The sequence below is a fragment of the Pezoporus wallicus genome, unplaced genomic scaffold (assembly GCF_028554395.1).
Source record: "Pezoporus wallicus isolate ANWC-B61680 ecotype Strahan unplaced genomic scaffold, APGP_CSIRO_Pwel_v1 contig_5958, whole genome shotgun sequence".
In the NCBI taxonomy this organism is placed as follows: Eukaryota; Metazoa; Chordata; class Aves; order Psittaciformes; family Psittacidae; genus Pezoporus; species Pezoporus wallicus.
In genome coordinates, this window is record NW_026638491.1 from 361408 (window position 1) to 378393 (window position 16986).

At 36.4% G+C, this 16986-nt stretch overlaps 1 protein-coding gene across 4 annotated transcripts in view; it reads left to right on the forward strand.

Annotated features, from left to right (window-relative positions):
* Positions 1–7043: 7043 nt before the first annotated feature.
* The window catches only part of CPT1A (carnitine palmitoyltransferase 1A), a 44983-nt gene continuing 35040 nt past the window's right edge, over positions 7044–16986 (forward strand). Inside the window, exons 1-8 of one of the 4 annotated variants that reach the window (XM_057410886.1) lie at positions 7044–7218; positions 8114–8253; positions 8658–8829; positions 12038–12139; positions 12907–13044; positions 13719–13796; positions 14474–14581; positions 15583–15670. In XM_057410886.1, coding sequence (XP_057266869.1) covers positions 7078–7218; positions 8114–8253; positions 8658–8829; positions 12038–12139; positions 12907–13044; positions 13719–13796; positions 14474–14581; positions 15583–15670 — 967 coding nt within the window. In that variant the 5' untranslated portion in view covers positions 7044–7077. Of the gene's footprint in view, positions 7219–8113; positions 8254–8657; positions 8830–9760; positions 9783–12037; positions 12140–12906; positions 13045–13718; positions 13797–14473; positions 14582–15582; positions 15671–16986 lie in introns of those variants that run through there. The other 3 variants (XM_057410882.1, XM_057410884.1, XM_057410885.1) reach the window with 3 other exon arrangements.

A 16986-nucleotide genomic window follows, 5' to 3' on the forward strand; every position in this document is an offset into this window, starting at 1 on the left:
TGGAATAATGTTGAAAAATTAAGATGAATCATTGCCTGAAAAGTTCATGTAAAATCTCTGTAAAAATTCTACTGCAAAATCCAGCTTCTTTTATCTTCCAAACTAATAGTACATTTTTGTCAGTTGTAGAAAATTTGCTCTTTTTCAGTGTTTGACTGTTACTACCAATTTAACTTTCAGGGTGTTCTGTTCATTTAGAACAACTGAAGCACAGGATTTCTTGTTCAGGCCTTAGTGTTCTAAAGTAAGATTTTTCTTTCATTATTGTTTTTTAATTTCTTTTGATTTTTTAAAGCAGATCTCTTATGAGGACTCCTACATTAAATTTCATGACCTATCTCTGCTAGGTATACCATTAAAACTGTACTAAAAATAGGATTGATGCTTCAAGCCCTTAATCCTCTTAGTGGCTCTTCACTGGACTCTTTCCAATAGTTTCATCTCTTTCTCTTACTGGGGAGCCCAGAACTGGGCACAATATTTGAAATGGAGCCTCGACAGCACTGAGTAGAAGGGAAGAGTCACCCCCTTCAATCTGGTGGTAACACTTCTCCTAATTCACCATAGGATTCTGTTTGCTGTCTTTGCTGCAATGGCACCTTCCTATCTTGTGTGCAACTTGCTGCAGAGCTGTTTTCCAGCATTCAGTCTCCAGTGTGTACTAGTGCATGGGTTACTCCTCCCTAGGTACAGGACATGGCCCTTCTGTTTATTGAACTTTTATAAGCTTTCAGCCTGCCTGTTTCTCCAGAGCCTGTTGAGGTCCATCCGGATGGCAGAGAGATCCTCCCTTGTTTCAGCCCCTGTACTCATAAATCCATCTGCAGTTTGGTCCTTTCCATATTTATTTTTTTATTTCTTTTTTTTTCCTCAACTTTTTGACAGCTACTGCTTTTGCATCGAACATCTGGAAGTGTCAAACTGATAAACTTCAGAACTTCTGCAGATTTTGGACAGGTGAAGACATACTTGAAGAATGTTACTAAGACAGCAGCACTTAAAGTGTTTTGGAAGACACTAACCCTTTGCATTTGCATAAGAATAGGTCCTGTTGCTTGATATAAGTGATACATTTTGGGGCGGTTGGAGAACTTTGAGTATTTTTCAACAGAAACAAACTTAAGCAACCTTGATTATCTGTAGACTGCATCTACATCTGGTATGCCTGTATAGATCAGTGTTGCCATTAAACTGTGGTTGGTGGCAAAGTGTGGAAGTAAACATTCACTAGCAAGTCATTTTGGGATGGTGGTACTGGCTTTGCTGTGCTTCACTACATAAGGTAGTCTGACCTACCTTGTGTAGGTGGTATGAAAGCTTGGGCTGACAGAAACATCCATAACAGAAATTTGAAGAGAAATTTGGAATAATGCATTAATAGATTTGGCTGGACATCTCAGTGTTTGGAATTCTCTCGCTTTTAGTTTAGCATCTGGTATGAAATTAACAGATTTGAGCTTAAAGAATTACTCATTGATTTCTACAAAACAGAATGCATTAACAGTTTTTGTCTTCTAGGACAGCAGAAAATGCAGATTTCTAGTAATAGAATAGTGTTTTCGATATTTAAACAAGTTCCAGAAAAGTCTCCTCTTAAGAGAAATTGTTGGAGCTCCAGAATTGTTTTCTGTTCTGTATGACTGCTTGAAACATTCAAGCAGTAACTCTTACTGCTTTGGAGGTTGATAGAAATAGAATTCCACCCCCTTTTTTCCTTGAAATAAACTGTTCTGGGGACAAAGACACTGGAGCACTTGCTTGGTTTCCCAAGAACTTCTGAATTCAAGGTGTCTAGCTTTAAATGGAAATCTCAGTATAGTTCTAAGTATGTTTCTTAACTAAATTTGGCTTTAATATACTTTCAACCACTATCTCTCCTCACTTCTCATCTTTAAAACTTCCTTAAACAATGTAATTGTAATTGATGCAGTACCCTTGTTTTTTTTCTGCACCAGTCTATCCTTATGTGAAACCTGAGTGCCAAGCTAAATTTTGAAGTTGTAAGTTTATTTTTGAAAGGGAGTGAATTCTTTAAGGTCAGTTTTTTTGTTGGTTTTGCTGCTTCTCATTTCTTTATTGGTGATACCTTGCAGCTGTATGTTGTTACGAGGGCTTCCAGGTGCTTCAGAATTCAGAACTGCCATCATACTTCAGGATGCAGCATGTTCTAGCTCTTAGCACAGGCACGTGTAATGCTGCAAGTCTACTCACCATCTATGAGTCAATGGCTTGAGTGCCAGAGATGTCTATTTGAGGGCTCTAAAGGTATTAAACCTGTGTGGGGTGGTATGTAGCAGTGCTCTTGGAGAAACTGTATGCAGCAGTCAATGCTTTTCCAAGACAACAGTCAACCTTTTATTGCCAAAGTAGAATAATTGGAAATAATTGTTTTGTGAGCTTAGTTTGGTTACTGACAGGTGTATGTCCTGTATATCTATAAATAGGTATCAAAAATCGGTGAGGAGACCCTCAAAGTAAATTGTTGAGGTAGCTTGAAAGTGAGGGTTGTAGAATTACGTCTTTCATCAAGGTTTTGGCTGTTCTGAGTCATGTGAATAAGACTTTTCTGCAGTTTTCTTCTTCATTTGTTAACTTGCTTTGCAGGAAAAAGAGCTATAGATGTGAAAACTACATTAGTTAAATAGTATGTCACTTTCTGGTGGTTGGTTGGGCTCCTGCCAAGGAGAAATGTCAGGTTTCCTCTATTCTAAGAGGAACAGGACATGAGGGGTTGGAAATTGCATAAGCCAAGCAACATATGGAAAGCAAGTGGCTAAGATGAGCTCTGAGGTAAGAAGGTAAGAAGTGGCATCCCCTCAAAGCAGAGGAGTTGCTTTTTTTGAGATAGAGATGGTGACTACTTGGTGTTTTGGTGTGGGTTTTTTTTTGTTCGTTTGTTTTTCATTTTGGTGGGTTGTTGTTTTTTGGGTTTTCTTTAGCACTCATTTTATCCGTATAAAGCTTATGAAATCTACAGAAACAAACTCAATAGCATTTCCAAAATTAACGCTTCAGGAATTAATTCCTTGTTTTGTGCAATGTACTGTAATACGTTTAATTTTTGCCTCATGGCTTGGTGCTTTTTAAGATGCACGTAGTAATTATTTCACTGTCTTTTAGACATCGTGTTCTGTGTTATGTTCTTCAGAGGGAGATGTTACCAACCACAGGTGACTTCTTGCATGCCTGACTAAATGGAAGCATCCTACACATGGGATCTCTTAGCTGCAGATTTTCCAGGGCTGAGGCCCTCATCTTCTCCTGTGGTTACAGGAGCATGTAAACCCCAATAGAGAGCTGACTATTCAGTGTCTGCCTGAAATCATAAGGTCTGTGTGCAGTCTGAGAGTTAAACCTCCATCTTCATAGTATAAATATCCCGAAACTGCAGAAACAGCAGTCTGAGGAAGCTTCATACATAGTAGTCATAGCAGTATAGTTTTTCAGAACATCACGTCTATCAGGACTCGGGCCTTCTGGTGTGCTATGTGTTTTCTTGACTTAAAAGTGACATTTAACCCATGGAAAAAGATGTGGTAAGTTTGGATTGGCTCAAGCAGAGGTATGAAAAGGGAAGACGAGAAACATCTGCAGTTGTTACAGCATGTCAGAGCTGAAGTAAAACCAGAAAAGTGCAAGGATGAGACAGCTTTCTCCTTTAACTAAAAGCAAAACCAGCACAACCCTCCAACTTTAAAGGGACAAGTGTGTTTTTTAAGATACATTAATATTATGACAGAACACTGAAAGGAAAGAAAATAGCTATTATCAAAGTAATCTATTACTTTTAGATTACCTTTAGAAATCATTGTGAATTGTTTTTCCCCTTTAAGCAGGACTCGGCCAGACTGCCAACAAAATAAAAGCTCTTGTTTGTGGCTCTTTGTTGGGAATGGGGTTAATTGGTATACACTGTACAGAAATATTTTGCTGACCAAAATGCCTGAAGTTAGAAGAAGTTATTGTTTCAGTGTTAGCTGATTGATGTGGGCGCTGCCCTACTAACATTAGCAAGTCAAGTTTGCAAGTCTCAACGCATGCTCCTAAAGCCTGTGCCCTTTTACCTACTTAGCTAGCAAGCACGTGACAGCAGAGGAATGCAAAGCAGGGGAAGTGTGCAGCAGCTTATGATTAAATAGGCTTTTAAGGAGGAAAATAAATATTCAAAGACAGGGACTTCAGGAAGTCTTTGGTGTTCGGCCATCGTAATTCAGAACAATTTTAAAGGCTTAAGACTTTTTTTAAGTAAAGGAAAAGGATATGAAAAAACCCAAGATTTTTGATTCTTTCACATCTGAGGGTCAAGTAATACAGTCCTAGAACTAGGCTTGTCTTTGTTTTCAGGGCTTGTTTACTTGATTCAGGATTAATTCTTGTTGGATTAGCATTTTTTTTCATTTGTGAATAAGGGCTATTTTCCTTATTGAAGCTTATTGACTATTTATTTATAATCTTTTCCTGCTTTGGACAGAAATGCATATGCCTAAAAAAGGAAAGGGTTCTTGAAATTCTTACCTTCAGAAACAGAGAGGAGGGTAGTTAGAAAGTCACAGGGGAGTTGAAGGGTAATAGAAACCAGGTACTTAAGACACTGGCATTCCAGAATACAAAATTCAGTGAGTGAACTGGAGAACTGTTGACCCTTCTTGAGACAAATCCAGGTGCCTGATTCTCTGTATGGGGAGATAGTTGTTTTTTGTTGGGAGCATGTGGGGGTTTTCATTTGTTTGTTTATCCCAGTCTTAATAGTACTACAGTATTGCTAAACATATGATGAATTCTTAACTTTGCCTTTTGCAAACCCTGTTAAGTCCAGGGTATACCACGGATTGCTGCAGCCTGTCTCCATTTTATTGCTGTCTTGCAGTTTTGGTCTCAGTGTCCAAGCATACAATTTAAATGAATGAAGGAACAGCTGACTTTGACTTCCTGATACTTGTCTCCAGCAAGGCCCCTGTGAATAAGCAGTTTTTAGTGACAGAGTCATTAATTACTACAAATGGCAGCTGTTATTAGGGCATACAGGGCTTGTCTTAAAGGTTTCAAAACTGGTGTTCAAACCTGATTTGATTTCTTTGTTGAGCTAATCAGACACTGTACATGCATAGGTCAAATTGCATACTATTTGTGTAACCCAGTGATCTTTAGCTACCCTTCTGGAAACCCAGAAGCGTGATTCACCCAGGACTCTGCCTCTAAAACCTGAGCAGTGGCTGATGGATTTGGGAGATGTGTGAATTACTGTCAGCCACTATAGCAGTACTGCAGAGGTTGAGCACTGGGGGCTGGTTTAGGGGCACGCACTTTTAATATTGTAAGCAGTTGCTACCTATTAGTCAGCAGCCTTGCCAGATTTTGTGCAACAGCACTTTCCTTATTCTTCTATGCCTAATGCTCCTTCTATTCCTGTGTTGAGCATTTATTTCCTAAGCCTACTATTAATGCAACATTCCAAGTTCTTATGTTCCCTAGCTGTCTACTCATACACCTTTGCACTCTTCTTCATGCTTCAGATGACTTTGACATAGTAGAATGTTTAAAGACTAAAGGAGCAGTACTACAGTTTAATAATCTGCTTTTGAAGTGCTCAGCTAAACTGCACTGATAGCTCTCACATGCAGGGGTTGAATATCTACCAGAATTTAAGTTTAATTACAAAGCCTAAGCTTCAGGTTTGCAAAAGAAATGTAAGTTTCAGCACTTAGGATTCAAACAGCATGAAGTAGTTGTACTTTTGATTTTCGTTTAAATAGAAATGCCAGTGCTGCCTTGAAACATTTAGTATTGATAGCGTTGTATTTTGTACCAGTAAAAATGTGAAAGTAAAATTTGCCCTTGAATCCTGCTCTATAGATGGGTTTATAGATTTCTCTACTTCTAAGAGGATGTTGTTTTTAGAATTGTGCACAGAAGTTTTGGTAAGCTAATAAATGAATGTGGACAAAATACTTTGAAGTTTTGATGGTCTCTTCAAGAGTATGTAGTTTGGACCATTTCAATATTATATGGTCTGCAAAAATCTATGTTCTGATTGTATGTGCTCAAACAATATTAGTCTGAATTAATGATGAGCAGGGGTAACTTCCAGGATGTTTATGTAAAAATACTGGTTAAAGAAAGAAGGAAGCTATGAAGATGAGCTGATAAATATGAGTGTACATTTCAGTTTGAATTGGCTGTATCCTCAGAGAAAGTTGGGGTGTAACTGTGATTCTGTTTACATGTTTATGTTTGTTTTAACTTCAAGTGGCATTTATTTGAACCAGTTATGCCTACCCATTGTGATGGTCTGTATTGGCACGGTCACTGATATTTTGGGGTAATTAAACGTAGCTACAGTTGAATTACATTTCCTCTTCATTTCAGATTTGTTTGTGTGAAGGTCATCTTTCCGACAGCTGTGATTTTGTTTCCTCAACTCTGCATAGTTTTGATTTGGCATTTATTTGCCAGTCTGGATTCAGTCTGCACTCAGGCTATAGTGTCAAATTGCTGGGACAAATCAGCTTGAAATTAATATATGAAAAAAAAACCCAGAGGAAAATATGGCCTGAAGCAGCTCTGTTTTGCTAGCTGAGGTGAAAACTTTAAATACCTTTTGTTTCAAAATGTGAAGAGGAAAAAAAAAAAAAACCCCAAAACCAAACCAAACCCCAAAACATTTTCTGAATCTCTTTTATCATTACACAGAGAGATGCTATGTACCTGCCATTTACTTTTTCTAAATACTACAGCTTTAATTTTCTGCTCTGAATTTTTATATACTGCATGCACACACGATATACAGCTTGCTATGATCCTGCCAAAAGGCCTGAGTTACATGAGTGTTTTGCTTCCATTTTCAGCTGCTGTGGTTAGAAGAGGTACCTTAATTGACATAGAGATACTCAGACTGAAGTGCAAGCATAGCCTGTAAGGAAGAGGCAAGTACTGTAAGTAAGTTTGGCGTACTTTGAAATATTTCCCAGAATTAGAGTGTGGAAGATATCTTGCTAGAAATGGACTAGATTCTGGTTCCTTTGAACAAAAAGGAAATATTTTTTTTAACTTTGCTTTTTGACAGAACTCACTTTGAAGATGGCAGAAGCTTACCAAGCAGTAGCTTTTCAATTTACAGTAACTCCAGATGGGATTGACCTGCGAATGAGCCATGAGGCACTCAAACAAATTTACCTATCTGGTGTCCATTCATGGAAGAAAAAGTTCATCAGATTCAAGGTATTTCAAATTCGTTAAGTCCACCAAACTTGAGAGTTATTTAATGGTTTATAGATTTGTTGAAATTCTGTTTAGGTTAAAAAAAAAAAAAAAATCCTTTTTTTTTTTTTATTTTTTTCCTTTCCTCCTTTATGGCAAATAAAGTTCTTTATTGTGGAAGACTTTTATGAGTTTTAGTTAAGGGGAATACTGAGGAAGGTAACGTGGGGTGATGCTGTAAAGACTGAAAGGGTACATGTGTTTGATTTATTCTGTGGAAGCAAGATGTAACAGATGTTAAAATTAATGGTAGATTTAATATACTTCATTCTTTTCATAATACTTCATGTAATTATGTAATCTTTTAACATAAGTCAGAAATATAACTAGTTGCGATTTTTAGTATCATTACTTAAAGATATAAGACTACACTCTTGATTTTATGTATTCTTTGCCAAAATTAGATTTTCAAATTAAGGAGAATCTCTGCTGTTTTCAAAAAGTTACCTGAACATCTATCTTGTATAAGTTATAGAATCATAGAATCATAGAATAGTTAGGGTTGGAAACGACCTTAAGATCATCTAGTTCCAACCACCTGCCATGGGCAGGGACAATGTTAAGTAGTAATGTTTCTGTTAAGGTATAGATTGTTGTGAATTTATTATTTTGTTCATGGGATCAGAAATAGTAAGTATGTATTTTATTAGCAGCAAACTAGATAAAATATAGGCTAACTTCAACATCTCTTTCAAAAGCATATTTTTAACAGTAGTCAATAAAATCTTACAAAGCTATGAGAAGGACTGTTTAAAACTGAATGACTTAAATGTGTTGATTTTTTGTTTCCTTCCACGGTAATAAGAAGTCAACCACTTTGATATGAAAAAAATTATGTGAAGGCTTTTCTTTCCAGAATGGAATTATCACTGGCGTTTTTCCTGCTAGCCCATCTAGCTGGTTTATTGTACTTGTGGGTGTGATGTCAACAATGTATGCCAAAATTGATCCTTCTTTAGGATTAATAGCTAAAATCAACCGAACACTTGACACAACGTAAGTAGACTGAAAAAGTACTGTTTCTCTAAAAGAAACCAATTTTCCTTGTAGCTATTCTTAAAACTAATCCTGTGAAAGTGAATCACTGTTTGAACAGTATGTTTGTGACAGAGTAAGCCCAATAAGCAGATGTGTGAGGGCATGAAAAGAGTAGGTTGTTATACCAGTATTACTACATTGTTTTCTGAATTTTTGGGAAGCACATTTGGCAGCTTCTGTGGCCTTTGATCTTACTGCATGGGGAGGGTGTTTGGAAAGGAGTTTACGAAAAAGGGCTAAACAAGCATGGAACTTGTGTAATGCCTGCCTGCAGTACCATTAGACTTTGGTTTGCAATATTAGGTTCTCTTCAGAACATAAACTGATGTTAACTGGCACATTCTGGTTTTTGTTTTAAATAGTGGCTATATGTCAAACCAAACACAGAACATCGTGAGTGGAATACTTTTTGGCACAGGGCTTTGGGTTGCCCTTATTGTCACAATGCGCTACTCTCTCAAAATGCTGCTTTCCTATCATGGTTGGATGTTTGCTGAACATGGCAAACTTTCTTCAGGCACCAAGATTTGGATGGTAAGGATCTATTTTCTTAATGTTTAATCTTTTATCTGATCTGCATTTAAAACTCTAAAAATAAAATTCTGTAGGTTTTTTTCCTTTCTTGTGTTTTCTGTGTCATGGGACAGGAGGACCCAACAGGTTGTTGGGTAGATGTTTCTACTAATTACTGTCATCCTTCTGATACTGTAATTAAACTATTCAGGATGGCCTTGTAGAAGTAAGAGTAAATGCTGCAAGAATAACTTCAGTATTTGCAATGCCTCGAGGCTGTGTGACTCAAATACACCTACTTTTTCTCTACATGCAAGTACAGCTGGAAGAACTTGGGCTGCAACTGCACCGAAGAATCTTGTCCTCCCCAGAAAGTGCTATCCTAATTCTTTGTTGAAATGTTAGGATTTCTAGTCATCTGTTATTAATTTAATCTTATGCTTAAAGACAATACTGGATGTCCTTTCAATTGATTTTATTCTATGCCTTCAAAATGAATTGGGAAAAAAGCCTAAGGCTGGTAGCTTGTTACTCAGTTTTCACATAAACATAAGGCGAGAGTGATCTGGCTCTTGTTGATTACTCTGGTGCTTTGGAAAAGGATCCTTAACAGATATGATAGCTATAAAGTCAGGAAATGTGTGTGTATATATAGGTGGTCCAAGAGATGAAGTGGGTTTTTGTTTCTTGGACACAGTTCTTCCAACTCACTTTGGCCAGTATTGTAGAAATAACTTGCGCCCTATTATGACAGAATCAGTCTCTGTAGTGTCAAAAATGAACCAATGTGTGTTAGACTTAACACTGTGTTATGACTTATTATGAAATATATTCAAGAACAGGTATCCAGAATGGTACATTAAAAAAGATTTTAATGTTCCTATGTTACAAATGAAATTTCTAATTGATAGTTTCTCCTGGAAGCGGTATCAGGAGCCTCATGACACGAATTTGTACAGTGCAGGCTCTGAATGGTAAGGCTTTCTGTCAATTGCTTGAAGCTGTAGATGTCTGGGGTTACAGCATGTCCTATCAGACAGATATTTTAAAGCTGTTAATATTGCCTTATCAACCTTAAATAGTATGGATTGTAATACTACTTACCATGCTTTGTTGCATATTGTATTTGCAGATTTTTGTCTATTGAATGTTGCATATGTATTTTGTTGTGTATTATATATGTTTTAAAAAGCAGAACACTATAAGGGTATATGTCCAGCAGTGTCTTCTCTATACTTAATATGAAATTCTATTTTAATACCTTATTCTCTTTAGCTAGCCCCAACAAAAGAGAATGTTTTCTTTAGGAAAACAGTATCAACTACCTTAGCTTTCTAGATTTTTATTATCCTTTAATATTGTCTAATTTTCTGGACATGTTTTTTTCTGGATTGTGTGTTTCTTTTTTGTTAACTATCATGAATATACTGTCTTCTGTTCAAATAGTCAAGCAGATCAAAAACCTGAGCTCTGGTTTCAGTCACATTACAAAGTGATTTTTTTTCAGGCTGGTTGGAAGTCTGGTGGCAGTTTTAATGTATGTATTTAATCTCCTAAAGTCAAATTTTCTGTACTAGGATTAGGAGAAAAATGCAATTATTAGTTGCAGTTAAAAAAAGTTAAATAATAATAATCTGTGAACAGGTGCAATATATGCTAGAATGAGATTATTTGCTGTATTTGCACATGAAATCAGAGATGTAATTAACTACATGCGTCTGTTGGATTACCTTAATGGTTTCAAACTGTCACATATTCTCTACAACTTCAGAGAGAAATACTATGAAATGTGCTTGCTGGTTTTGCCATTTGAGCACGTATGCTCTGCCTGAAGTTAATTTCAGCTTTTCCTGTCTGAAGAGTTCTGGAATAAAATTGTCTCTAAGTATGGAATTAAATTTTCATATGAAAAACTGAGAATTTTTTTTTTCCCTCTCGCCTGACTTCAAATTTATCTTGTCATGAAGCACAACTAGTTTTAATTGGGCTGACCACTGTGGTGCATCACGTACATCTGACAACTCTGAAATAGATTGTCCATTGCAGGGAGGTCTTTGTTGTTGGTAATATTCTGCAGTTCTTAATATTTTTGTGCTGCATTAAACAACCTGCTCTTGCTGTGCTGACCAAGGAAACTGATTGAGGGAAAAACTCTTAAGATTTAACAAGTAGTTTTGTCAGTTGTGGGGGGGTATAGAACGGAGAAATTTAATATAGCAATGGCATACTTTGTCTTTGGTCTTTAATCTTAATTTTCCTATCAATTTGAATTCAACAATAAAGGTTCCATTGGATTCTTATACTTGACCTTCCTTTTATGCTGAAATAGGGTGATAATGTCAAAATCCTTTCCTGTGTATCATGTAAACTGCATAATCTAGACTTTCAGCCTAGCGTGTGTCACAGCTAAAAAGTTGGCATAAATAGGAATATCGTTTCTGTCTTTGGTCTTCCATGGAAAGCGGCAGATGCTCTAATAACTGAAGCTAAGAGGGGAATGGCCATCCCTGCCTCTTTCGTTTTGTTTTGGTGTTGTTGCTTTTGTAACACAAGCACTGAGTATAATACTGGCATGCTTGCACAATTTGGTGTGTTCAAATCATGCAGTAGACTACCTGAGATAGACTCATGCTTGAAGAAATGCCCTGTAACGTCTATGCTATTAATGTTGAGCTATACCTTTGGAAAATATTAAACCATGATTCCAAAACATTATTATTATTTTTAAAGGTGGCTATAGCTATCCAGAATCCTTAGCTGGGTCACGGTTAGTGCATGGGCTTGGTTAATGATGCCTGTTTTCAAGCACAACATAGATATTTTGCAGTATCTATTATATAGTAAAAAATCAACTGTTAGACTTGCTTTTTTAATATTTACAGAGGGAAATGTATGAAGAAAAGAAGTGCTAAGTAACTGTCTTCATTTTCTGTTGAGCTTAAGGTGTGGCATGTATAAATATTGCCTAATGACCAGTAGATAGTCAAGAATGACTATAACTGTCTCTTCCACTGACATGTTGTTTAACCCTTGGGAAGTTAATGTCAGTGCCTTTTTGTTTGTGAAACAGTGATAAATATGATAGTTTGCTAAATTTAGTACTATATAATTTACCAGTGAAAAGAACTGAGTTACACTTTATTTATGAATTACACTTTATTACTGCACCATTTTTCTTTTGTTGAACTTATTAATTTGAGATGTGTATTTTGGTTTTGCTTTTCTTCAGACACTTGTAAAACTCTTCTCGGGACGTAAACCCATGCTGTACAGTTTCCAGTCATCTTTACCACGTTTGCCAGTTCCAGCTGTTAAAGACACAGTCAATAGGGTGTGTATATTTATTAATTAATTTTCTTCAGTAACACTGAATCCATATTTAGATGCCCTTGAAATTGTTGGGCTTTTTGTGGGTTTGGGTTTTTTATGGGGTTTTTTGGTTGTGGTGGTTTGTTTTTTTTGTTGTTGTTTTTTTTTTTTACCATGTCCTATAAGAAGTATTATATGGTGGTATTAATATGCTGTCATGGATGAAAAATTCTGCATAGAAATTAAAACAAAGGCTATAACAAACCACTGAAACTGGTGACAATTTGAAGCTAATGTAATTCATATTGGATGATATGATGTCTGATGTAAAACTATGCAACAGAGTGTGATTTCCAGGGCTTTGAAACTTTATGGTTTTCTTATCTTCCACAGCTTGAACATAAAATGTGTTTTATGACACAAAAGCTTATAGCAAAATGTGTAAGTAGGACACTTTGTCGTAGAAACCACAGGTTGGATTTCTAGTGACAAAATGTCTCACTGCCTGATACTGAAGAAGCTGCATGTCTTCTGCGTGGAAAATATTTTTAGAGAAGTAGTCTCTTCCATTTGTGATTTGCTGACAAATGTCTGGAAAAAGATCTCATTTTTGTAGTTTGCAGGCAGATATTTAGAAGAGTATATACTCTTATTTTAACAACATGGTTTTTGCAACCTTATGAATTGAGCCTGGGTAATCTTTGCCTACAGTTCAAACTCTTTATATAGGAATAGTGCAAAGCTATGTATTAGTTACATACTGATACTGATTCTTCTCCTGTATTCTAGTATCTGGAATCAGTTCGGCCACTTATGGATGATGAAGAGTTCAGAAGAATGGAGGGTCTTGCCAAAGATTTTGCATTTAATCTGGGACCAAGACTTCAGTGGTATTTGAAGCTAAAATCCTGGTGGGCCACAAACTACGTAAGTAGATAAATGGGAGGCTCAATTGTTCAATAGACATACTTTAATTTGTTGCCTGTTGCCCTTTTTGGCTTCTTTCTTAAATGTAAAAGAAGGCAATTGAAACCACCTAATATTTTTGTAAAGTGCATTGGAGACCATCTGATTTGCACATAAATACTTGCATAGTTTGGTTAACAGTCTAGTGAATGGAACTTGAAAGAATAAATCCTCATTTTGTGTTCATTATCTCGAAGCAGGTGATCTAGCATTTGCTGTTATGATTGCTCTTTTTTGTCTGTTCTGTGGTTTGGTTTTTGTTTTTTGGTGGGGGGTTGTTTGGGGCTTTTTGGTTGTGATTTTTTTGTTTTGGTTTGTTTTTTTTTTTTGTGTGTGTATGGCTTGGCTTTTAGGTTTAGGCTTTTTTTTGTTGTTTTGTGTTGCTTGTTTGAATTTGGTTTTACAAAAAACAAAACCCAAACCCAGCATCGTAGTGGGAGCTGTAAGATAGTTCCTGATTTTTCCCCAAAGTTTAACACAAATTAGGTTTTTCTTTGTTCCACTTTTTTAAGTAGGAAGACAAGCTAGCAGTTTTCTTTCTGCATCTGTATGGAATGTTGTATTGTGGAGTCATTAACATAGAAGACAAACTGTGGAAGTAATGAGATTTTACTGGTTTTGTCTTCCTACTGTAGGTTAGTGATTGGTGGGAAGAATATGTCTACCTTAGAGGACGTGGACCAATAATGGTTAATAGTAATTATTTTGCAATGGTAAGTAAATAATATAAACACCTTATGTATCAAAGAGGCACAGAAAAATTTCTGCCAGGTGCTTATTTCATTATATCTTTCTGCTCAGAAATCTATTGCCACTGCGTAAGTGACCTTGGTTTTTCTTCCTTTTAGGAAAAACCTTTAATGTGCAGCCAATGTTTTCAAGTACAGTGCTATGTTAATAATAAACTTTTGCCACTTTGGCAAACTTATGTAATAGTGACTCTACACAGTTTTGTGCTTACTGCAATAAGCAATGCTTTCAAAAGCTCTATATAAAACTTCATGGTAACACAATTCAGCAAGATGTGTGCTCATATTCACAAATGTCTTCGCAGGAAGTAAAATTGTAAAAACATATTAAAATTTAAAGTAGAAAGAAGAAATTTGGTAGTCTTGGATTCAAGTTCTAAGCATTTTCTTTTTTACTGGGATGATGAGCAGCTATCATTTATATTTCGTGACTGATGCTGTTTAAGGAGATTGGCTGTTGAAGAAATTTAAGTTTCAAAGTCATCAATTCACTGCAGTAGTGCACTTAATATATTTTAAAGCCTTTTCCATATTAACCAGAATAAACTATAAGGAAGTGAACAAGAAATACTATCAGTAATTGTTTTTATTTTAAATGTAGTCTGGTAATCATTAACTTATGTTTCTTATGTACTTTATAGGACTTCCTTTATTTATCTCCCACAACCATGCAGGCAGCTAGAGCTGGTAACATTATCCATGCCATCCTGCTCTATCGGAAAAAACTGGACAGACAAGAAATCAAGCCAGTATGTATATCAGTTTAAGTGGCCTTTGGTCTTTTTCTAGCATAATCTGCAAGCACTTGATCTGTTTTCAGAATGGAGAGAAGAGGAATGTTTTTATTGTCAGAACTACATGTAAGGTGTTTGGGACCACAAATTTTGTTCCATCTTGGGTTATCACTTGAATTGCACAAGGCAGAAAATACCAATTCTCAGAAATACAGGATTCTGTCATTACAACTAATTGCAGTATTTAGAATTAATGTATGTATTTGCCCAAAAGACTGAGACTTGAATATGTTAAGCATTATATATAACAGATACTGTTTTTAGGTACTAAGCATGTAATGGTATTTTTGAGCCCCTGAAGTCTGAAAGTAGTCTGTAAGTCTGAGTTATCATGTAGTGTGAGCACAAGGGGTGGTTAGGACAAAGAACTGGACCTTAAGGCCAAGAGTGGGCCAGTGGCAGCTGAAGTATAGATGATGATAAAATCCTGTGTTGCACTAATTTCTGGGTGGCAAAGATCAGTAAGGTAAATCCCATTCTGAATTTCTGTTCTATTCAGGGCCTGTATGTTGTTGGGAACAATACTGTGGAAACAAGTAGGTTTGTTGATGGTCAGGAATGTGACTAATTGTATGTAACTACAAATCTGAGAAATGTGAACTTTTCTTCCTACACATGCAGAGATGGCTTTAAAAGAAACAATTAAGGGGTAATGCATGCTGCATGTTTAAATTTTGCATCTGGACTGGCCACCAAGAGGTTTTCAGATGCTAGGTAGGTTCAGTCATCCTTCCCCAAGGGTGAGCTTTTGGTAGGAGGGGAAAAAATACAGCTACTGGAATGTCAGTGGAATCTTCCACACGTAATTCAAGAAAACACAATGGGGGCGAGGGAATCCTGAGTTTATATATTGTAAATCTTAATATTCTACAGCCTTTTAACCAGATCCTGTTTTTTCCTTTTTCTAATTGTATATGCCCAATATATGAACATTTTAATGTATATTTGCGGCACAGATTCTTCTGATGGGATCCACTGTTCCACTCTGCTCAGCTCAGTGGGAAAGGATGTTCAACACCTCCCGTATCCCAGGAGAGGAATCAGGTAAGCAGGACCAGCCAAGGAAAATAAGCATCTTAATGGAATTCAGTTTTGGAGGTATTTTGTGCTAAAATCCCTTTTTTTCGCAGATAAAGATCTGACAGACACATCAATGCTGTGTTCCACTGCTCAGGAAGTAATGAACTCCTACAGTGTGCTAGATATTTCAAAATACCTTAAAAGGAAAAAAATTCTCTAGTTTTCTCCATTCTACTCTTTGAGGATCCTTTGATATCCATAGGTTTATGTTTGTTGAAGTTGTGTTCTCCTATCTCAACTATATTAAAACCCTTTGCTTGCTTGACTTTACTTTTTTTTCCTTTCAGTTTATGATTCACAACAACATCCCAATGTAGTGTTCTCAATGTGAATGTCTAACTGGTTTAGAGGCAGGTAGAGTCTTAGTCCTTTCAAGGTTTTCAACATCACTGTTACCTTGAACTGTGCTGTTATCTTACATGTGCTGTAAGACACGAGCTAAGTGAAATCACCTGTAATATGCTGGTGTCCAAAATTGTCTCTGTAATACATTAAGAAAATACATACTTTAGGTTTTGTTAGTTCCTTCCCTGCCCTAACTCCCAGCAGTGGTCTGATTATCCAAAGCTATGAGTAACTAAATTTTCACATTTTAATTTTGAATAGAGGGGTGTGCCTGTTGACTTACAGCAGGGTCATTCTCTCCTGAATCTGTTCCTGCAACTTGTTTATTGTGGAAGACTAAGGATGTGCCTACATGATCACAAGCAATCATGTTAGCTCAGTCAAAAAAAAACCCAAAGTCTCTGTGACAATTCATATACACTTTCTCACTGTAGGTGTACATATCCTCTCATTGCACTCATTCATTAACACTGTCTATACATATAAAGAATTTCATTTCAGTTAATGGCAAACCTTTGATAAATTGTTTCTTGTTCTATCTCAACATAAAAACACCATTGTTTTTTGATGGTCAGTACATCATCTGAGATCTTGAGGCTGATTCTTCTCTGGGGTTGTCACTTGAAAATAGCATGTATTTTATTTTGACTCTGAGATCTGTAACTCAGTCCTATGTTTCAAGCTGCCTTTGGGCATGTTAGTTGCACTCAACTAAAGAATGAAAAAACATAAAGGATTTTACTCTTGGTTTGGTTGCTGGCCCTTGGTAGATAATTCAGGAATTATTTCCTGGTTATGGTTCAACTTCCTTTATCTGCAAAATGGAGGTGGTGATTACTCCCTGAACATGAACTGGTAGCTTAAGTAAACTAGCAAGTTTTAAAATCTCTATTTTACAGCTGTACTTTGTGAGCTATTGTTATTTAGAGTACTTT